Below are 19769 nucleotides of genomic sequence, written 5' to 3' on the forward strand. Positions count from 1 at the left end.
TGTGCGCATAGTTTATCCTGAACTGATTTATTGGTAGTGTGCATGACTATCTGGTCCTTTATGTACTCATCTTGCAGTGTTCCGTATCTGCACGTGATGGCCAGACGTCGTAGCGCGGCCACATAGTCATCTATGGATTCACCGGCTTCCTGTTTCCTTTGCTGGAAATTGTAACGGTCTATGGACACGCATACGGCTGGACGAAAGTGGTTATCTAGATCTTCTAATGCATTCTTGAAGACGTCGTCTTCTGTTGCGTCGCGTTCCTTGGGCACTATGTTGGCGAAAACCCTCACCCCTTCTGGACCTAGGTTGTGGAGCAACAACCTCTTCTTCCTTGCTGGGGCGTACGGTTCTCCATTCTCATCCTCCAGTGCTTCTATGTAATTCCTGAAGTACTCCCTCCAGTCTTCCCACTTCATTTGGGGTTCGCCTGGTCTGGGTAGGAAAGGGATGGGGGCCATTAATGCTGAAGACTGGTTTGCCATCTTAAGTTCGCCTCTAGCTGCTTCTGCCTGGGCCCTGGGGCTATTAGGCGCGCTGGGGGCTTCTGCTACACCTGCGGTGTCTCCTTGGCTTCTGGGGCTGCCTGGGGCGTTATCCCCTGTCCCTCGCGGTGGGTTGGTTGACTGCTCACCCTCCTCTGGCTCTTGGTTTGTGCCTTTAGATGCCAGTGTGCTGGCTGAGGGACCCCCTTCCTCTGGGACAGCACTGACCTGAGGGTTTCTGTGACTGCGCCTCTGCCGAGTGGTGGGGGTGCGCTGCTGCCACGCTCTATGCTTCTACGTTGGAGCTGCTGTGTGCGCTGCTCACAGGGCCTGGAGTGGTTTCCTGGATCTCAGGCTCAACTCTTCGTAAGCTGTGTGTGGACAGTGGGGTGATCCCAGTCCTCGTCGCCACTGTAATGATGTTGGTACGTCCCCCACACAGTGCTCTGAGCCAGCTTAGGTTAGGGAACAGCTTTATTCCACAAGAAAACAACTTATAAGCAAATAGAGCGCCGAGCGTCTAACTACGTGGTGCTCCGGTCGCCAACTGCCGAATCCGCGCTTTCGCGCTCTACAATTATCTCCCCGGCGCATGCGCGCGTCTTCCGCTCTCGTCTACAGCGTGACGCGTCATCGCGTTCACGCTCGTAGACTAGAGCGCAACACCACACACCCGGCTAGCACAGACACCAAAACTTGAGAGGCCAGTACTATGAAGGCAAGTCATTTGTGGAAAGCTGGTCTGGTACACGTCAGAATAATGCAGTGGGCAGAACCATGCATGCAGATTGAAACACCACATGTTGTGTGCGCTGAGATCACATTATTAATTGAGGGTCCGATTCAGAGTTCTTTGGCCGTGAATGGAATTTAGGTGAATACAAAACTGATGTGAGGCGAGATATTTCACTTGTGGACATTATCCACCTGGGAAACACACTCCTTTACTCTGGTACAAGCCTGAGAAATATGACCTTGCACAGTTGCACGTGGGCAAGGAATCGGTACAGAGCTCTTTTATTTGCTAGAATGTAAACTGCAACAACAGTGTGGGTTTATTTCTAGGGCTGCTGTTCAGCAAGACCTTTTGATTTTACTAAGATTATAGATATATATATGTATATATTTTTTTTTTTGCAGAGTTTTATATAGCGTGAACATAACCCAGTATCTGGTATCAGAGCGCTTTAAATAGCACAAGTTGAGTTACATGAAGACACATTCAGTTTTGTTAGGCACGGGGAGATTGAGTGATTTGTGTGTATATATAGATACAAATATATATATCTGCAGTATTTTCATCCGTGAATCCACTCACACAGGAAAGATGAAGAGTGCGGACCCAAAGTTCTTTGTGCCAGGTGTTTTTTATTTTTCAATCACCCTGCATCGCCGCCACGACGCGTTTCAGCCCCACCTGGGCCTTGATCACATGACGCGTTGCGTATGTGTGTGAGGACATTTAAAGTGCTAGTGCCAGGGGCGTAACACAGGCCCCTGTAGCACTCGCAGTGCGGGGGGCCCTCACCCTCCAGGGGGCCCCATCAGCACCGCACTTCTGCTGGGGAGCTCTAGAGTGAGTCCAGAGTGGGCCCCTTCTCGTACCCTGCAGGGGGGCCCCCTCAGGGTTCGTTACGCCACTGGCTACTGCAGGTTACAATTGCAATCAGCTGATCAGTGCAAAAGAAGCAGGGAAGAAAGACTTTCTTTCTCAAATGCCGGCATGATGCGCAGGCAAAAGACTCTAGAAAAGAGCACACTCTTTTCTGTCTGCATTTATCCATATTTATTTTTTGTCAACTTTGTCTGTATTTATCCATATTTATTATGGGTTTTGTGAAAAAAGTAAAGCTGAAAGTAGTATATTTCCACATTTATTTAACCAATAAATATGCAGTCATACTTGAATGCCTTAGGTTTCAATGATAGGAACGCCTTCAGAAGATAAATCAATAGAATTATATGAAAATATGCACATTTCAGTGTCAGCCTTGTGCATATCTACTGCTGTTTAATATCTTCGCCTCGGAGCTAATTCCCTTGCGGCACTGGGGGCAGAGGGGTGCGCGCAGTGCCACGGTGCTTGTGACGAACTCAGCTCGTCACGCTGCACGGTGGTGCTGTGCTCATGAAGAGCTGAGCTCATCATGACCACGCCCGTTTTCATAGAACGCTCAGCACAGCAGGGGAATTAGCCCCGCGTGTGAGCGCCGCGCATGTCATGACGAGCTCAGCTCGTCATGAGCACAGCGCCACCATGCCTCATGACGAGCTGAGCTCGTCATGAGCACGGAAAGAGCTAAGCCTCTTTACTAAAATTCTTTTCTTTATGAACCCCCTTACCTATAAATCCACACAGTTATTGGCCTGGCAGTCATGACAAAGTGTATTTAGAATCACTCAAAAAGCACCAAATTTCCGTTTTTATCCACATTTAAAAATAAATACAGAGAAGAAAATAAATGACTTTCTGTGTCTTTATCTGTGAAAATCAGTAAAAATGGTAAATAATGAGCCTTAATTAAAGGTACATATAGGGGCTTTTTGCCAGCCCTCTTCACCTGTTGTTCCTTCTGCCCACTCCAGTATGGGGCACAGGGTCGAACAGCTCCAGCCATTGGCTGGCTGCAGTGTGAGAGGTCAGGCTGCTCTTTACAAGGTGCGTAGCCACTTACAAAGTAGTTTGCCTCAGTGCCAAGGACCACTATCGCTATGTATACTTTAGTAGACCAGAAAATATTTTTTCTTTTAGCAAATTTTTTTTTCTTTAAATTGTCGAGGGCCTGGGAACTCTCCTAAAAATAAAGTTTGACAAAAACTATGACAGTCACAGGACATAATAGAATCAATAGGACCGCTGAGCCTGCTTCAGGCGAGGTCACCCCCCACGCATCACCGCTGTTGCCGCTGCGTGCCTTCTGTTCTGCCTGCCACGAGCGACCCAGCCACCGCTGAGCCGCCCGATCGCCACAGTCTTTTCCCGCCGCTGCCTCCCTGCGGCCCCGCCCCCCGACAGTCCATTCGCCGCCCCGCTCCCGCCACCCAGCTGACCCGCCCTCCCGGATACCTTCTTATGACACCCACGCGCAGCGGGCGAGCCGATTGTGCGCCGAAGGCGTGCCAAAGGTAAGCCCGTCTGCGCCCGTACGCGCCTGGACCGCGCCCAGCGCCAGGACCCCTGGTCCTCGCCGATGCAAGACGACCCGACAGACCTTCGACGCCGCCGCCCTCAACGCACTCAATGCTGGCAGGAACCCCGCCTGCTGCCGGGCCACCCCGAAACGCATCCACGGACCCTTCACCTGCAAAACCTGCAAGTTCACCTGCCTCCGAACCTGCACCGCACGCGCCAAGCCAGACACCAGCAGCAACCACCTCAAGTGTATCCTGCTCAACACCCGCTCCGTCCACAGACACGCCGTGGAACTCTGGAACCTCCTCGACACAACATCACCAGACATCGCCTTCCTCACGGAAACATGGATGAACGCCTCCTCATCCCCCGACATCGCCATCGCCATCCCGAACGGGTACAAGATCATCAGGAGGGAATGCATCAACCAGACCGGAGGAGGCATCGCCATCGTCCACAAGAGCACCATCCGCATCTCGACCGATTCCAACGACACCTTCGCCACCGCGGAGCACCTCCACTTCCAGATACACACCGACCAACAGACAATCCTCAGAGGCACCCTCGTCTACAGACCCCCGGGACCACGCACCCAATTCAGCAAAGACATCACGGACTTCATCAGCCTGCACGCCCTCCCCTCCACCGACTACATCCTCCTAGGGGACCTCAACTTCCACCTGGAGAACAACAAGGACCGCAACACCGCCGCCCTGCTAGAAAACCTCGCCAACCTTGGACTCAAGCAACTGGTCAACACCCCCACCCACTACGCCGGCCACACGCTTGATCCCGTCTTCTCTTCCAGCAAGCACATCACCTTCAGCCACACCACCGGACTCCACTGGACCGACCACAGCTGCGTCCACTTCAGCTTCAGAAGAACCCCGACTCACCACCACCCGCAACAGGTTCCTCACAGGAGCTGGCGCAAGATCACCGCCGACCAGCTCACCACCTCCCTTAGCCAGAGCCCACCCTCCAGCACATCGGACCCCAACGAAGCAGCCCGCAACTTCACACAGTGGCTGACCACCTGCGCCGACGACCTCGCACCATTGAAGGACCCTCCCAGCAAACCCAAAAGCAAGAAGGCCTCCTGGTTCACCAGCGAACTCAAGGACTCCAAGAAGAACTGCTGCACCCTCGAGAAAGCCTGGCTCCTCGACCAGACCACAGACAACATGACCGCCCTCAAACAAGCCACCCGCAAGCACCACCAGCTCATCCGCATCACCAAGAAGAAATCACTGAAGGAACAACTGGACAACAACGCCCACGACAGCAAGGAACTCTTCAGCATCGTCAAGGAGTTCTCCAACCCCTGCACCGGCAACGACGACATCACCCCTTCACAAGATCTCTGCGACTCTCTCGCCTCATTCTTCCACCACAAGATCGCCGACATCCACAACAGCTTTGCCACACCATCCACGCACCCAACCGTCGAACCAACGCCCCCCACCGCCACCCTCCGCACCTGGACCACAGTGACCACCGAAGACACAGCCCGCACGATAAACACCATCCACTCCGGATCTCCGACCGAAACCAGGAAGACGGTCACCCAGGCACTCATCACCAACCGACTGGACTATGGAAACTCCCTCTACGCCGGAACCACAGCCAAGCTACAGAGGAGACTCCAACGCATACAGAACGCCTCCGCCCGATTCATCCTGAACATCCCCCGACGCAGCCACATCTCCGGTCACCTGAGGGACCTGCACTGGCTCCCCATCAACAAGAGGATCACGTTCAGGCTCCTCACCCACGCACACAAGGCTCTCCACGACCTGGGCCCCAAGTACCTCAACGACCGACTGACCTTCTACACGCCCACCCGCCAGCTACGATCTACCAGCCTCGCCCTCGCCGCCGTACCTCGCATCCGAAGAGCCACCGCCGGAGGCAGATCCTTCTCCTACCTGGCGGCCAAGACATGGAACTCCCTCCCCACCCACCTTCGACTGACCCAGGACCATCTTGCCTTCAGGAGACAACTCAAGACCTGGCTGTTCAAGCAGTAGCGGACCCCCTCCCCCAAGCGCCTCGAGACCCTCCCGGGTGAGTAGCGCGCTATACAAGTGTTATGATTGATTGATTGATTGATTGATTGATTGATAGGACTGAAAGAGGGTGCTAAGAATATACCTCTAGATCCAAATGTAGAGGCCCTCACAACTCACTGTGATGTTGAGTCTACGGTAGAAAAAGAAAAGCAAAGGAAAAACAGAGAAATAGTACTCAGAATCACCTCAGGATAACTGGTAACCCATTAATACACAATCATGTGCCCAGTGTCATCATCTGGTGTCCCAAACAACCCTCTCCTGACCCTCTTAATTATCGGAGGGAATAGAGAGAAAGAGTTGTATCCTTCTGTGAGATTCTTACAAAAGGAAAAAATCAGATGGGATTGTATTTAGAGAGTAGGTGAATTGAGATAATCTCTAAAGTAATCTCTAAAGTGCAGTGCAAACAGAACTGTGAAGAAGATGTGATTAAAAAGGATAAACCACTGAGATTGTATACTACCCTTACTGATGCTCGTGCTAACAATCTCTCAAGTGTTTTCCTATTTAAAATCAGTGTGAAAGTGAGAAAAGATACGAAACAGAAATTCTGTTTCAGCGGTCGGCATGTTTCAGCCACTAGGATTGTTCTCCCTGGCTTTCTTCAGGACCTATAATAACCTTTGTCACTGCAATCACAAAGAGCAAAAAGAAGTCATACATACAGTATTACTGCAGATGTACTCGTATTCTAACCCTTGATGTATGTATTTATTTATTACATTTATAAAGCGCCTGATTCACCCCAAATGGGGTATCTCCGCGCTAAGGACCAGTATTACAACAACACAGGGGAGAGAAAGGTTAAAACAGCTGAGTCTTCAGTTTTTTCTGAAAGGACAGGTAGTTAATTTCCTGCCGAAGATCTAATGGCAGTTGATTCCACAATTTGGGGGCCAAATAGGAGAAGGATTTACCTCCCAATCTAGTCTGTTTAATAGGGGGAATAGTGAGCAGGCTTTTGCCTTCAGATCGAAGTGAGCGCATCGGGGAATATCTAACTAGTTTTCCTGTCAGATATGTTGGGCCCATAGAATTAAGGCCTTTAAACACCAAGCAGCACACTTTGAAATGAATTCTCTTGCGGACAGGAAGCCAATGTAGGCTGTGCAAGAGAGGGAGGGAAGGAGCACGATAGGGAGCACTGGTCACCAGGCGGGCCGCGGTATTCTCTGTAGGTCTGAGTCCTTAGCGGATATCAGCAAAGCATTGCTAAAATCCAATCGACTCAGGACCAGAGCGTGAATTAGCGTTTTCGTGTTCTCATCGGCAGAAAGGGAAAGATCTTCCAGAGTAAACTCAACGCATAGAAACAAGATCTTTTGACTGCGGCAATGTGATCCTCTAAGTTGAGGTCTCTGTTGACCAGAACTCCTAGATTTTTGACCACAGTCTTTGGGGTGGGAGCAGCACCCAGTTCTTCGGGCCACCATCCAGGAGACCAACTCGAGATGGCATCTTTGAACAGCATGATCTCCGTGTTCCCTGTGTTTAATTGCAGAACGTTTCTCTTCATCCAAAGGGTGATGGTTTTCATACCTTCGGAGAACACTTTCTGAACATCAGGGGTATATTTGCTATAAGTAAAGTATCATCTGCGTATGAGATTGGGAGAAACCCAATCTTCCTAAGCAGAGCAGCCAATGGGGCAACGTAGACATTAAACAGAGATGGACTAAGACAGGAACCCTGTGGCACACCTTTCGTTACATGACTGAGTTTAGATTGGAAGGGGTCAAGATTAACTGTTTGGGTCCTGTCGACGAGAAAGTCCTGTATCCACTTCAGAGCTGGACCTTGGACTCCTATACGACAGAGTCTGTCTACTAGGATTTGGTGAGATATAGTATCGAACGCGGCGGACAGATCAAGCAGTATCAAGATCACTGCCTGACCTGCATCCGCCAGCATTCGTATATCATCAGTTACCTTCACCAAGGCCAGTTCGGTACTATACTTTGGTCGGAAACCGGATTGGGAATAGTCCAAGCAGTTGGAGAATTCCTAAAAGGCCGACAGATGACTATTCACGTGTCTCTCCAAAAGTTTACTGTATAGAGGTAACAAAGAGATGGGGCGGTAGTTGTTAATAACATCAGAGGCCAACTTTGTGTTTTTACGTATTGGCATGATTTGGGCAGCTTTCCAAGCTTTAGGCAGTTTACCCTCTGTGATGGAGTGGATTAGAACAGAGCAGAGAGGTTCAGCTAATGCTTCTGCAAATTTCTTGGCAAACTTTGCAGGAATTAAGTCAGTGGGAGAACCTGACTTAACGGAATTTAGTAGTTGTATAGTGTCTTGGACTGTAAGCAGGGGAAATTCTTTAAGAGCACCCTGTTCCTCCGGCTTGGATGGTTGGTTAATATCAACATCATCTTTATGCGTGGTAAATGAGACTATTTTGCTATAAATGTCTTCTATTTTTGGGTGAAGTAATCCGAGATGTTGTCACAGAGGGATTGGGTAGGTTCTTCTTCCATATCAAGGGTTTTGGGTTGACAAAGGTGTTAAGGATCTGAAAAAGCATTTTGGGAGAGTTGCCTGATTGTTCCAACTGCATGATAATTTGATTTTTGCGCTCTTTTTTAATGTTTTTGTGATTGGTGAGCAGAGCCGTTTTGTAGTGTTCTTTGCTTCAGCGATCACACTCAGCAACTCTGGGCATTAGCTTGCCTCATCTTCACTAACGGCCCCACCAGACCGCCGGGGATGCCTGGTCTCACCCTGGAGATACCCATTAAGGGACCATCTCTCAGGGAAGCCAGGAAGGGTTTCGCAGCGGTCGAAGCGCCTTGGGACCCTCCGGGTAAGTAGTGCGCTATATAAATGCCTATACATTTACATTTACATACATTCTCTTCCTTTAGCTCTGATGTATACCAAGTGGCCTGAGTACGCTTGTCCTCATGTTTGACACTTTCTCTGGGATTATAACATCAAGTGTAGTTTTTATAGTGTGATGGAAGGGCTCAAAATGATCCTCCAATTTTTCTGGAGTGGGAACCTGCCTATTTTTAGTGAGCACTTCCTTGAATGTATCTGGGGATAATTTCTGCTAGTGTCTAAGAATCTTTTTAGACAGAAGTGTCTTCACTATCTCTTTCCTTAACCTAAGAAGGTCAAAGGAGATCATAGAGTGGTCAGACCAAATTAATGGATCGGTTGAGATATAAACAAGGTCTGTTGAATTTGAAAGAACCTGGTCCAATATATGACCTGCTTTGTGGGTGGGGGCATCATTCCTTGTTGTAAGATTGAGTGATGTCATTTCTCTTGAAAAGGTAGTCGCTTCTGGATCTTCTTGATTATCATGGTGTACATTAAAATCTCCCAAGAGAATAAACTTATCTGAGGATATAATGTGTGGTGCAAGTATGTCCAGCAGGTTAGAGATGGAGTTAGCAATAGGGCCTGGGGGGCGATATACAAGTGCTCCCTTCCAGCTCAGTTGTGGATGAAAATCCAGTCTAAATACTAGAATTTCGATATTGTCTGAACTGAATTTGACTAGAGCAGTAGCCTTTATAGGATCTTTCTAGATTATGGCAACTACACCGCCTACTTTGGAGAGACCGATCAAGTTTTAAAATATGATAGCCTGCTGGTATCGCAACCTCAATATCAGGGGCAGAGGTAGGTCTTATCCAAGTCTCCGTTAGGAAACCTATGTCTGGGGCTGACGTGGAAAAAAGATCCCAGATATTTATAGCATGTTTGGGAAATGAGCGGACATTGGCTAGAAAACAGTGCCAATTAGTTTTAATAGGCCTGGAATCAGTGCGCTGTGCAGTTAGGGATCCCGTCCTCGGCGAGGGGTTTAGGCTCTCAAACCTACACTTGATGCATGTGAAACTTCCCTCGATGTTAGAGGGCAGTCGATTGGTACAAGAAATGCAGTCACCATAGCCCATAGAGTGCCCTATTATCTTCCTGATGTCCAGCAGCTCCAATCTGGAGTATTTGTGATCTTTCCTGCGGGCCACTGTGCTGTCCCTCCACGACGATGTAAGGGGTATGGCGTCTGGCGGCGACCAGGCGCGGACGGGCGCAGACGGGCTTGCCTTAGGCACGCCTTTGGCGCGCCATTTGCGCGTCCGCTGCACGTCGCCCAGCACATTCTTTTATGTGGTCCAAGCGTTCGAAACTAGAGCACAGACCCTAGCCTGGAAGTGAGTATTTCCCCAAGCCAGTGAAAGAAAGAATCTCCCTCCACAGCAAACGAGCGGTGCTCGCGGTGGACCGGGGGGAATGAAGAGAAGCCCTGATGTCAAACAGATTAAAAGTACTATGTATCATGTAAGCATGATGTCTGGACTGCATCTAGGAAAAATAATAAATAAACATAACATCTCTCTGTATATCGTTGCTTTCCAATGTCACTATACCTCAATATAGCTTCTATGAAATGTTTGTAATAACATATCCATAACAAAACCGAACAAACTGTTAAAAAATACTCATTGCCATCACGAACTCAGTGAGGACCTAGCTATGATGTTTCTGGTACCTACTGGTGGTGTTTATCATTGGGGTTCTATTCCGCCTAAAAACTATGACAGAAGAAGCATTAGTGAAATTAAAATGGTAGCAGCTAATGTTATCTTGTTAACTCTGCCATGTTTTTTAATCTTTGCCACATTTTGTTACCATGGTTCAGATTTAATAATTTTCAGACCCATTCCGAGGCGCACTGGAAAGGGCTGTGAGCGACACCCAGTGGCTGAAGCGTAAAGTCCTCAGTGACTTGGCTCATGTTAGGAGGATCTAACCACATGCGTCTGCCCAAGGGCTGTGGGCTGTTCAGCTCATGTTATTGGCATTTTTAATAAATGAATTATTTGCACAGGGTCAGATAATTCTTCTTAAATACAGCCTCCCCGGTCTAATCGGCACCTTTCCTCCTCTAGTGCCTCCTCTCGGTGACTGCCCTGCGCCTGCCTGGAAAGAAAGGTCTGAGAAAGAAGCCTGCCAGCTCCACACGCAACATGGCAAGACAAGGTAAACCTCTACATTCACCATCTCTTTTCTGATTTGTACTTCTTTTTCATGAAGCTTGGAAATTAAAGTTCACTTTGTGTTGCATACTGCTTCATTATCCACTCGGTGCACGAAAGCTAACCAAAATATTGCCTATTAAATATCGATTATCCTAGGTAGTTGCATGTTTTACTGATAAATTCCCCCTTCCTAACCCCAATAGAAATAGCTTCCAAAATTTTTCGAAATCTGACATTTTTAATCTTGCTGATCTGCAAGGACGTTTGTGCAAAAGTCAGCGGGGCAGATTTACAAGAAGGTGCCGCAGCATGGCACCGCAAGACCTTTGGCTGCGCCACGCTGCAGCACTTTCAGAGCACAGGAATGCAGCATATTTACAAGGATGTCGTATTCCTGTGCTCTCCCCTGTGCTGGCGCACAAACAGCTGCCATGAGCCAGTGTGGGCACCCTTGTACCATTGTATAAGGATGTCTGCGCCATGGGGAGATGTTTTTTCTGCAGGAAGGGGGACCTTCCTGCACGAAAACAATCACTACAGGCATTTTCCTCTTTCAATGCATGCTGTATAATGCAGTACGCTTTGATAGAGGAAAAAAACAAGGAGAAATGAAAACCTTTCTCCTTGTTGCGCCTCCCTACACCTCCCCTGGGGAGATATAGCATACTGACTCATTTCCAGGTTTATAGTTCCTCGTAAATCTGGAAATGTGTCTGGTTCCATGGATGTTGAGTGGGAACACCCATAGCAAACACCCATGAAACGCCCCTTTCACGCAAAGTGCTGTGTGTTAAGGAGCCGTATTTACAAGGACAGGAAAAGCCACGCAGGGTGGCTTTTCCTGTCCTTGTAAATATGGGGCAGGGAAATGTGCTGCCAGTGGGTCACAAAAAGTGACGTACTGGCAGCGAAAGGGGCTTGTAAATCTGCCCCTTGTTTTCTAGCGAAACGTATTTAGCACACTCACAACGTGCAAGTCGCTGACACCTACGACCACAACCAGGATGTCCACTCCCCATATTCAGGAGCACCATGAGCGAGAGTCAGACTCCATCGGTGTGGTCAAATCACGACAGGGCCCTTTCATCCAATGAAAGATCAAAGCACGGCAGGGCAGTTACATGCACAAGAGAAATTGAGGCATTGCACAATACAGCACAGTATGTGGTAATTTCAAAATACTGCAACATAGATAAATACAGCAGTGATTCAAGATCCAAATTCTCCATGACAAATGCTCATAGCTGCCAAGTTTTGTGTTTATATATGTGTGAAGTTACCGATCCGACAATTAGGACAGACGCGTTCCTGAACCAACAAAAGCCCTGTTCGCACCTAGACATCACTGTTGCGTCCCCCGCCGCCTCTTGAAGCTTTTGAAGAATGGCGACTTCCCGAGGGTGAACTCACACCGCGGGTACACGTGAAGCTGAGAGCTCACGCCACAGCTGAGGAATACAAGGACAACACAACCTAACCTCATGGGTCCTCAAGAAATTGATACGTTACAAAAGTCCTTCTTTGAAAATTCACCACCCCTGACGAAGACCTTCTAAAAAGAAGTGCCACCCAGAGGGTTGAAACGTGTTAGCCCCACTTGAGAGAGGTTCCACGCAGAACTGAGTTCAAATTAGGTCCCAAAATTGGACTAAATAGACTCCATAACATAGAGTTCCACCCTCGAGGTCTGAGAACCATCTCTGCTCCCTTGGCTAGAGAATCACATGAGCCTGAGGACAGTAAACGTAGTAATCTGCTTTTGCCACAGTCCATGGTGACAGAAGTTAATAGGACTCCTTTTTCTACCTGACGTTATGTTTAGAGTGCTATATGTACCTTAGAATCACTATTTGACACATTTTTTATTGTATAATACACTGTATGTTTAAGTTTTTGCATTGTATATAATTGATGGGCACATTGTTCTTTATAAACAAATTGTCACTGTTTATGAATGTGTACATACTGATAAGAGAAGACAAGAAGGTTTTGGTCTAGTTTGTTTAGTGACTGGTGTGAATGTTTTTGTAAATCCAATATGAAAAAATAAGATAAAGATAAATGAATCTATCCCAAGGATAATTCAAAAATCGTTTGGGAAGATTTACGTTTGTTTGATCTATGGTGTCAGAGGTAATTTGCTTATTATACATGTATTAGGATTTCAGTCTCTGTCTAATCCAAAACTGAACCACTCCCCCACGTTTTATCGGCACCTATGAGTGATACTTCAGGACCTTATGAGTGACACCGAGTGACACATTTTAGCCAGTAGAATAAACAAGTAATTTAATTGTCTGAAATGAGCCCATCTGCGGAATGTAATGACAACCCCTCGCATTTCTGCAGGTAGCGCTAAAACCGGGGGAGAATCCCTCAGTGGTATTTCCTTCACCGCTCTTCCTGCTCATATTGTAGAAGCAGCTGATTTTTCTCGGTGTAGAAAGCAGCTTAAAACGTGGCTCTTCTCTCTGTGGACTTCGCCTGTAGTGCTTCTCTTGTCTCTGTTGGGATTGTTGTCTTCTTGGTAAGCGTTTTGACACCTTTGGGTTCACTGCGCTTTATATATTTGTTTTCATTTCATTTAATAAGTCATTGCTGCTGCCCATTCGATGTGGCGGGGCAATGCGGGGGCAGCACAGAATATATATATATATATATATATATATATATATATATATATATATATATATATATATATATATATATATATGAACCAAATCTTCAAATCAGCACACTCCTGCAAATGAAGACACGGACCCAAAGGCTGCAGTAAGGGAGATTTATTTCAACCTCTCAGGCGACGCGTTTCGAGCAACTAGTGCTCTTGATCACACACCATACACCTGGTCAGCAAACATTTTTATACACTTTTTTTGCGACGTGATGCTCCACCTTCATTGTGAATCACATGGTGTATAAACATAGAAAACATACTTATCGATGTTTTAAATAAGTGCACACCAAAATTTAAATAAAACTTGAAAGGCACTGAAAACGATATAACTGCATTAATGCATAAACCATTACTATTACATGTTCTGCTCCAGATTTCTAAAGTCACGACAAATAACATTGTTGGAGCAATACTCCAACCAAAATTGGAAAGAAAGTATAAACACGTAGAAAAAAAAAATATATATATATATATATATATATATATATATATATATATATATATATATATATATATATATATATATATATATATATATATATATATACACATTTCCTATATACACTAATTTACATATAATCTGTCTATATACATCACTATTTACAACTTTCAAATCTCATGACTTGGTATCCCAGTACCTAATAATGTGTAAACTGGATTTCAGAATTCATATGTGAGAATTTTACTTTCTAATGGAATATATCAATACGTGCTCCCAGTGCCCATAATATTAAAACAAACCCTAAGTGATTGCTGCGATGAAAATAATTAAGTGATAGCATTAAAACAGTGAAAGCAAAAAACCTTTTTGTTGATAACAAAGAATAACCCATCAACAATATATACATAAAGTTCGGATGAGAGGCTAACAATTACAAAGCTTAGTACCAGTTATCATAATCTTTTAGGATGAAATTTCTCAATTGTTTCAACCAGGGTGCAACTGGATGCAGTTAGGATTTTCTGTATTTGTACATTTTCTTTAGTTCTGAGAGACCTTGAAAGAAATAAGATATAAAAGACCACATGAATGTTCGCTCTATGTCTACTTGAGAAGTATTCTGTGAAACACACAAAGAGAATGACGATCATGTGAAATATCACAACAAATGATGTAAATCTTCTGTTGTGTTTAAACCGTTGGGATATTTGCTGTCCAGCTCAATTATGTACTCTGTTTCTTTCTTCCTCAATAATCTTTCTCTGTCACCACCTCGATTGAGGGGAGCTACCATATCTATGACAAAGTATGTCAACTTAAACAAATCGTTGTTATGGGTTGACCTGAAATGGCGTGCTACCAGGTATGTGTTGTCATTGTTTACTATTGCACGTAAGTGCTGCAAGATCCTGACATGCACCTGCAGTTTAGTACTGCCCACATATCGAAGGCCACAGGTGCATGTCAGGACATATACCGCATACTCACTGTGACAATTGTAATTACCCCGGGTAGCTTTTCTGATGGAACTGAAAGGTGTATTGTAATGAGTGGTATTTACACCAAATTTGCACGCCCTACACGAGGAGCATTTAAAGAAACCCTTCTGTTTCAGCCAAGCACTGCCACTACCCAGCTCTGGACTATTTTTCAGCAAACTGTTGTGCATGCTTTGGGCCTTCTTGTAGGTTATTGTAGGAGTGATTGGAAGTGTGTCACTGAAGAAACCATCCGTCATAAGAATGGACCAATGTTTCTTAACAATAGACCTAATTTGTCTCTCTTGTTTGCTGTAGGTCAGAATTAAGCGAGGAGTATTATTTTCTGTTTCTGGCTCTGATATTTCTGATCTAAGTAGCGATTCCCTAGATTTATCACGGCTACGTCTTAGAGCATTGTTCAAAATGTTATCATTATATCCTCTTGCTTTGAGTCTGTTAATTGTATTCTGGGCTTCCTTTTCAAATATTTCAGGGGTGCTGCTAATCCTTTTAACACGCAGCAGCTCACCGTATGGAATATTAGCAATCACATGTTGCGGATGTTTGCTACTGTCATGTAATATGCTGTTTCCAGCAGTTGGTTTTCGAAATAAAGATGTGGTTACAGCATTATTTTCAATGGTTACATGGACGTCTAAAAGGTCTGCCTTCACTTTGCTTATATTGGCAGTAAAGAAAAGATTTTCATTATTCTTATTGAGTGCATCAACAAAGGAATGGGCACTTTCCTCATCCCCCTCCCATATACAGAACACGTCATCAATAAACCGTTTCCAGTATTGCACATGTTGAAATCCCGGTGTTTCAATGAGACCGCGCTCCTCCCACCAGCCCACGTGTAAACACGCGTAGCTGGGGGAGAAGCACGATCCCATTGCCACACCCCGGACCTGTCTCCATACACCCTTAGCAAACATGAAGTAGTTATTATGCAGGCACCAATGCACTAGTTCACATAACATTTTGTTGTGGGTGTAGTATTCACATGATCGTAAACCAAGATAATGTCTGATAGCCTTCAAACCCTTAGAGTGGTCTATTGACGTATATAACGACTCTATATCAAGGGTCAACAGACATCAATTATCGTGCCATTGGATTGAGTCCAATTTGTTTAAAAAGTCCCCTGTATCTTTGAGGTAACTCGGTAAGTTTTTGACAATGTCCTGCAGAAAGAAATCAATATAGCGAGAAATATTTTCTCCAACACTATTGATGGCCGCTATAATAGGTCGGCCCGGTGTAGGGACTTTCTGTTTGTGTATTTTTGGAATCAAATATAAAATGGGTATAACGGGATGTTCAACATGTAAAAAGTCAAATTCAGTTTGTGTATATATATACTAGTACCTGGCAGATGGGTGCACTTAGTTTTGAAACTCTAGTTTCTCATCCAATTTAATGAGACTAATAGACTAGTAAGATCTCAGGGGATGGAGGTAGTGTCGTATGCCGACGACACGCAGATTATGGTATCCCTGACCCACTCTGTGAATGTAGCCGCGTCAAACTTTAGGTCCTGCATGCAACTTGTTGCAGAGTGGATGATTTCCAACTCCCTAAAGTTGAACGGGGACAAGACAGAGGTCCTGGTCTTCGGCAAAGACCAGGGCTTGTGGTCAGGTGAGTGGTGGCCTCCATCTTTAGGCATCTGCCCCACACCCACACAATCTGCCAGGAACCTTGGTGTCATTTTTGACACCCAGCTTTCTATGGAGCTCCAGGTCAATAGAACGGTGGCCACCTGTTGGGGCGTCATTAGGACTCTGAAAAGGATCGTCCACTATCTTTCCCCACAGGCACGGAAGCAGGTTGTGATCGCTCTTGTTGGCTCAAGGCTCGATTACTGTAATTCACTTTACGCCGGGGCCAACAAGGGCCTTCTGCAGCGCCTGCAGGTCATTCAAAATGCGGCAGCGCGTTTTGCCCTTGCCCTGCCTTGGCTGTCATCTATGACCTTGGCGAGGAAGAATCTCCATTGGCTTCCTATTCCCTCAAGGATCATGTTCAAACTTCTCTGTCTTACATACAGTGCCCTAATTGCAGGTCCGGCTGATGCCCTTGGATCCCTACTTACTAGGTATGTCCCGAACAGATGCTTACGCTCCAGTGAGCTTAATCAACTGGTAATCCCTCGTGCCAAGAAGGCTAGTTGGGGGAGTAAAGCCTTTTCCATTCTGGCACCCCAGATGTGGAATACACTTCCCCTTGAGATCAAGTCACTGCCTTCACTTGACCTTTTTAGGAAATCATTGAAAACTTGGCTTTTCATTAAAGCATACCAGTAAGCTCTGATTCTGATTGCTGACAGCTAGTTATTTTGAGTTAGGCGCCTTGACGCCCATTGGGCATAGTTGCGCATTACAAATGCCATTTCATTCATTCATTCATCTATTCCCTTCAGAGAAAACAATCAATTCTGTATTCCTTGACTATCATTTGAATGCAAACATCATAATTCTGAATGCTTCATTTTACAGGTTGTGATTTAAACTGCAATCACTCATTTAACCCAATGCATTTTGTGTCGAGCATGATTCTTTATCAGAGGTCTCTAGAAACGAAATCAAACAAGAGCCAGCTCAGTCCAAGCTATTCAAATACACAAACTGCTAGTCATTGCTAATCATATTGACCCCAGTGCTTTAAGTCCAAGATCTACCAGAAAAAATTTCAGTGTACTAAACACCAAGCAAAGTGAGAAATCAAAAATGGCAAAATGAAATTATCCATAAAAACAGAAAGAATTGGTGGAACTGAGTGTACTGCGATGGCCTGTTTAGTATTGATCTCTGGATCACATGCTCCAATGCTGGTGGGGCAGCTCAGCCATTCAGTCTTCCCAGGTCAATAGAAAAATTACCATTGGGCTTGGTAACAATAAAAATTTGCTATTGAGACGCAATATGCCCAACGGGGTAAACATACACTTTATAGACACCTTATGTTATCTTATGACAGAATAAAGAGAAGACTGAAGTGATTTCCAGACACGCACATCTATAGGTAAATATACTATAACACCAGAGCACTTTTGTCTTTTTGCTCAACTGTGGCTAGATAAAAGAAGTGCAATTGGCACATTATTCCCGTTTCACTCATGTTATATCATGCAGATTTGTAGAGCACACTATCACCCAGAAGAGTGTCCAGGCGCCCAAAGGATAAAATACATTCCCTTAAACTAACTTTATAAGTATGCCTTTGAGGCAGCCTTTTTAGGTTTCACTTAAATTTAAACACGCAGCAGGGAACGGAAGAGGGAACTGTTGTTGAGGAAGGGAAAAATGGGCAGTCAGTACATCGCTTGGCATACTGCACTACCCATTGCTATGCATGGTAAAAAGTGTATCCTTTGGTTGGCATAGCAAGGAGTACTTGTACAGCTCTGTGTCTCTACCTTCCCATGGAGATGCTCTGACAGAGGGAAGAGAATCCCTCCACCAGTGCCTACAGCAAACCCGCCCTCTCACCTCCCCAGAGTACCTGATGGCTGCTGATTCACCCCTGACCCCTCTCTCATTCTTAACACGTCCACCCTTGATGCCCTGTCTCCTCCCATCTTCCACAAATACATTTGGTAAAATGGTAGCCCAGCTTCAATGATGGTAATGTCTAGAAATATGCCGGCCCAGGCACAGTAGTGGTAATCCCAGATTTATTGTGGACAGCCATAGTAAGAGGGAGCCAAGGCACAAATGTAAATCGTTTTGAATACATGAAGGTTCAGACAATGCAGAGAAGAGCCAGTCCAAGAGGACCTATGGAACTGGCATATTAGTTTGAATGCTTAGCTAACCTCCCCGAAACTCAAGACAAATGTCTTGAGCTTTGGGGGTGGAATTGGAAACTGTGAAATCTATTGCATTTGTAGACGCGTGTTTGCCCCTTTTTTCCACTTCCTACTTCTGTAGTTTGTGCCCCTTTGAAACACACCAGAAGTTTCGAACAGATGCACAGAAATATTGGAAAATATTTACAGTCCATAATAATGCATAGGGCAATGCACACTTATAATAGGGATTTGTATAGTTACCTCTTGAAAACTGTAAAAAAAAACGGTGGCCCACACAGTAACCTATGGATCTTTGTTCAAAAGAGAATGTGGACATCCATTGAAACTGAATACTTAAAGCTTGTAAAAATATAGTAATCTATGAACAGTGCTCACAATAAAAAAAAACTTGCGCAGTAATACGGGGTCCTGTGTTCACTGAACATCTAAAGCTGGGTGTTATTTAAGGCACACAACAGTTGCCCAAAGAGACAGTGAAAGTTAGTTTAACATTCTTCGGCGTTCTGCAAAAAATTTGAAGGTCTTTTCAGCTTTGATGGTGTGTTAAGGCTCCCAGGGGCTAACCATATATGTAAAATATGAATGCACACATACTAAATGAGTTGATGGCTGCTTCAACCTTGACAACCCTGGAAAGCATCATCGCAATTAAGAAAAAGTTTAGGATTTGATGATAAAATTATTACAAGGAATGTAAAAATCCTCTCTTGGCTCTTCATATTATTTGTTAGAGAAAAGTTCTAGGATAAGAGGAATAGTTGAGTAAAGTGGCATCCTTAGCTATGGAAAACCTTTACATTAAATTTCGCTTAGGTTCTCCCTGTGGCCAATTTTACTTTGAGACAGTCTTTTGTTTCTGCTGCTTGGGTCAGAGTGAAGATGAGATGCATTTTCTTTTTCATTATGGTAATGGCCTGTATGTAGGCATTCCGGCATATGAACTTTGGTGCCTACAATTAATCCAAAATCAAGCAGTGCGTCTCACTTACAGGCTTCCCATGTTTCATCGCATCACCCCTCTACTTAAGTCCCTTCACTGGCTGCCCATCCTGCAGCGTTCTCTATTCAAGATGGGCTGCCTGATCTTCATGGCCCTAGCTGGCACAGCCCCAGCTTTTATTAACTCAAAGATCTGTCCCTATGTTCCGAGTAGAAGCCCT

General features: G+C 45.4%; 1 protein-coding gene across 1 annotated transcript in view; it reads left to right on the top strand.

Annotated features, from left to right (window-relative positions):
• Positions 1-10594: 10594 nt before the first annotated feature.
• The window catches only part of LOC147725961 (uncharacterized), an 89548-nt gene continuing 80373 nt past the window's right edge, over positions 10595-19769 (top strand). The window contains exon 1 of the mRNA XM_086960084.1: positions 10595-10694. Within this exon, the coding sequence (XP_086816210.1) occupies positions 10682-10694 (13 nt within the window). The 5' untranslated portion in view covers positions 10595-10681. The remainder of the gene's footprint in view (positions 10695-19769) is intronic.

Source organism: Lissotriton vulgaris, chromosome 3_1 (assembly GCF_964263255.1).
Source record: "Lissotriton vulgaris chromosome 3_1, aLisVul1.2, whole genome shotgun sequence".
Classification (NCBI taxonomy): domain Eukaryota; kingdom Metazoa; phylum Chordata; class Amphibia; order Caudata; family Salamandridae; genus Lissotriton; species Lissotriton vulgaris.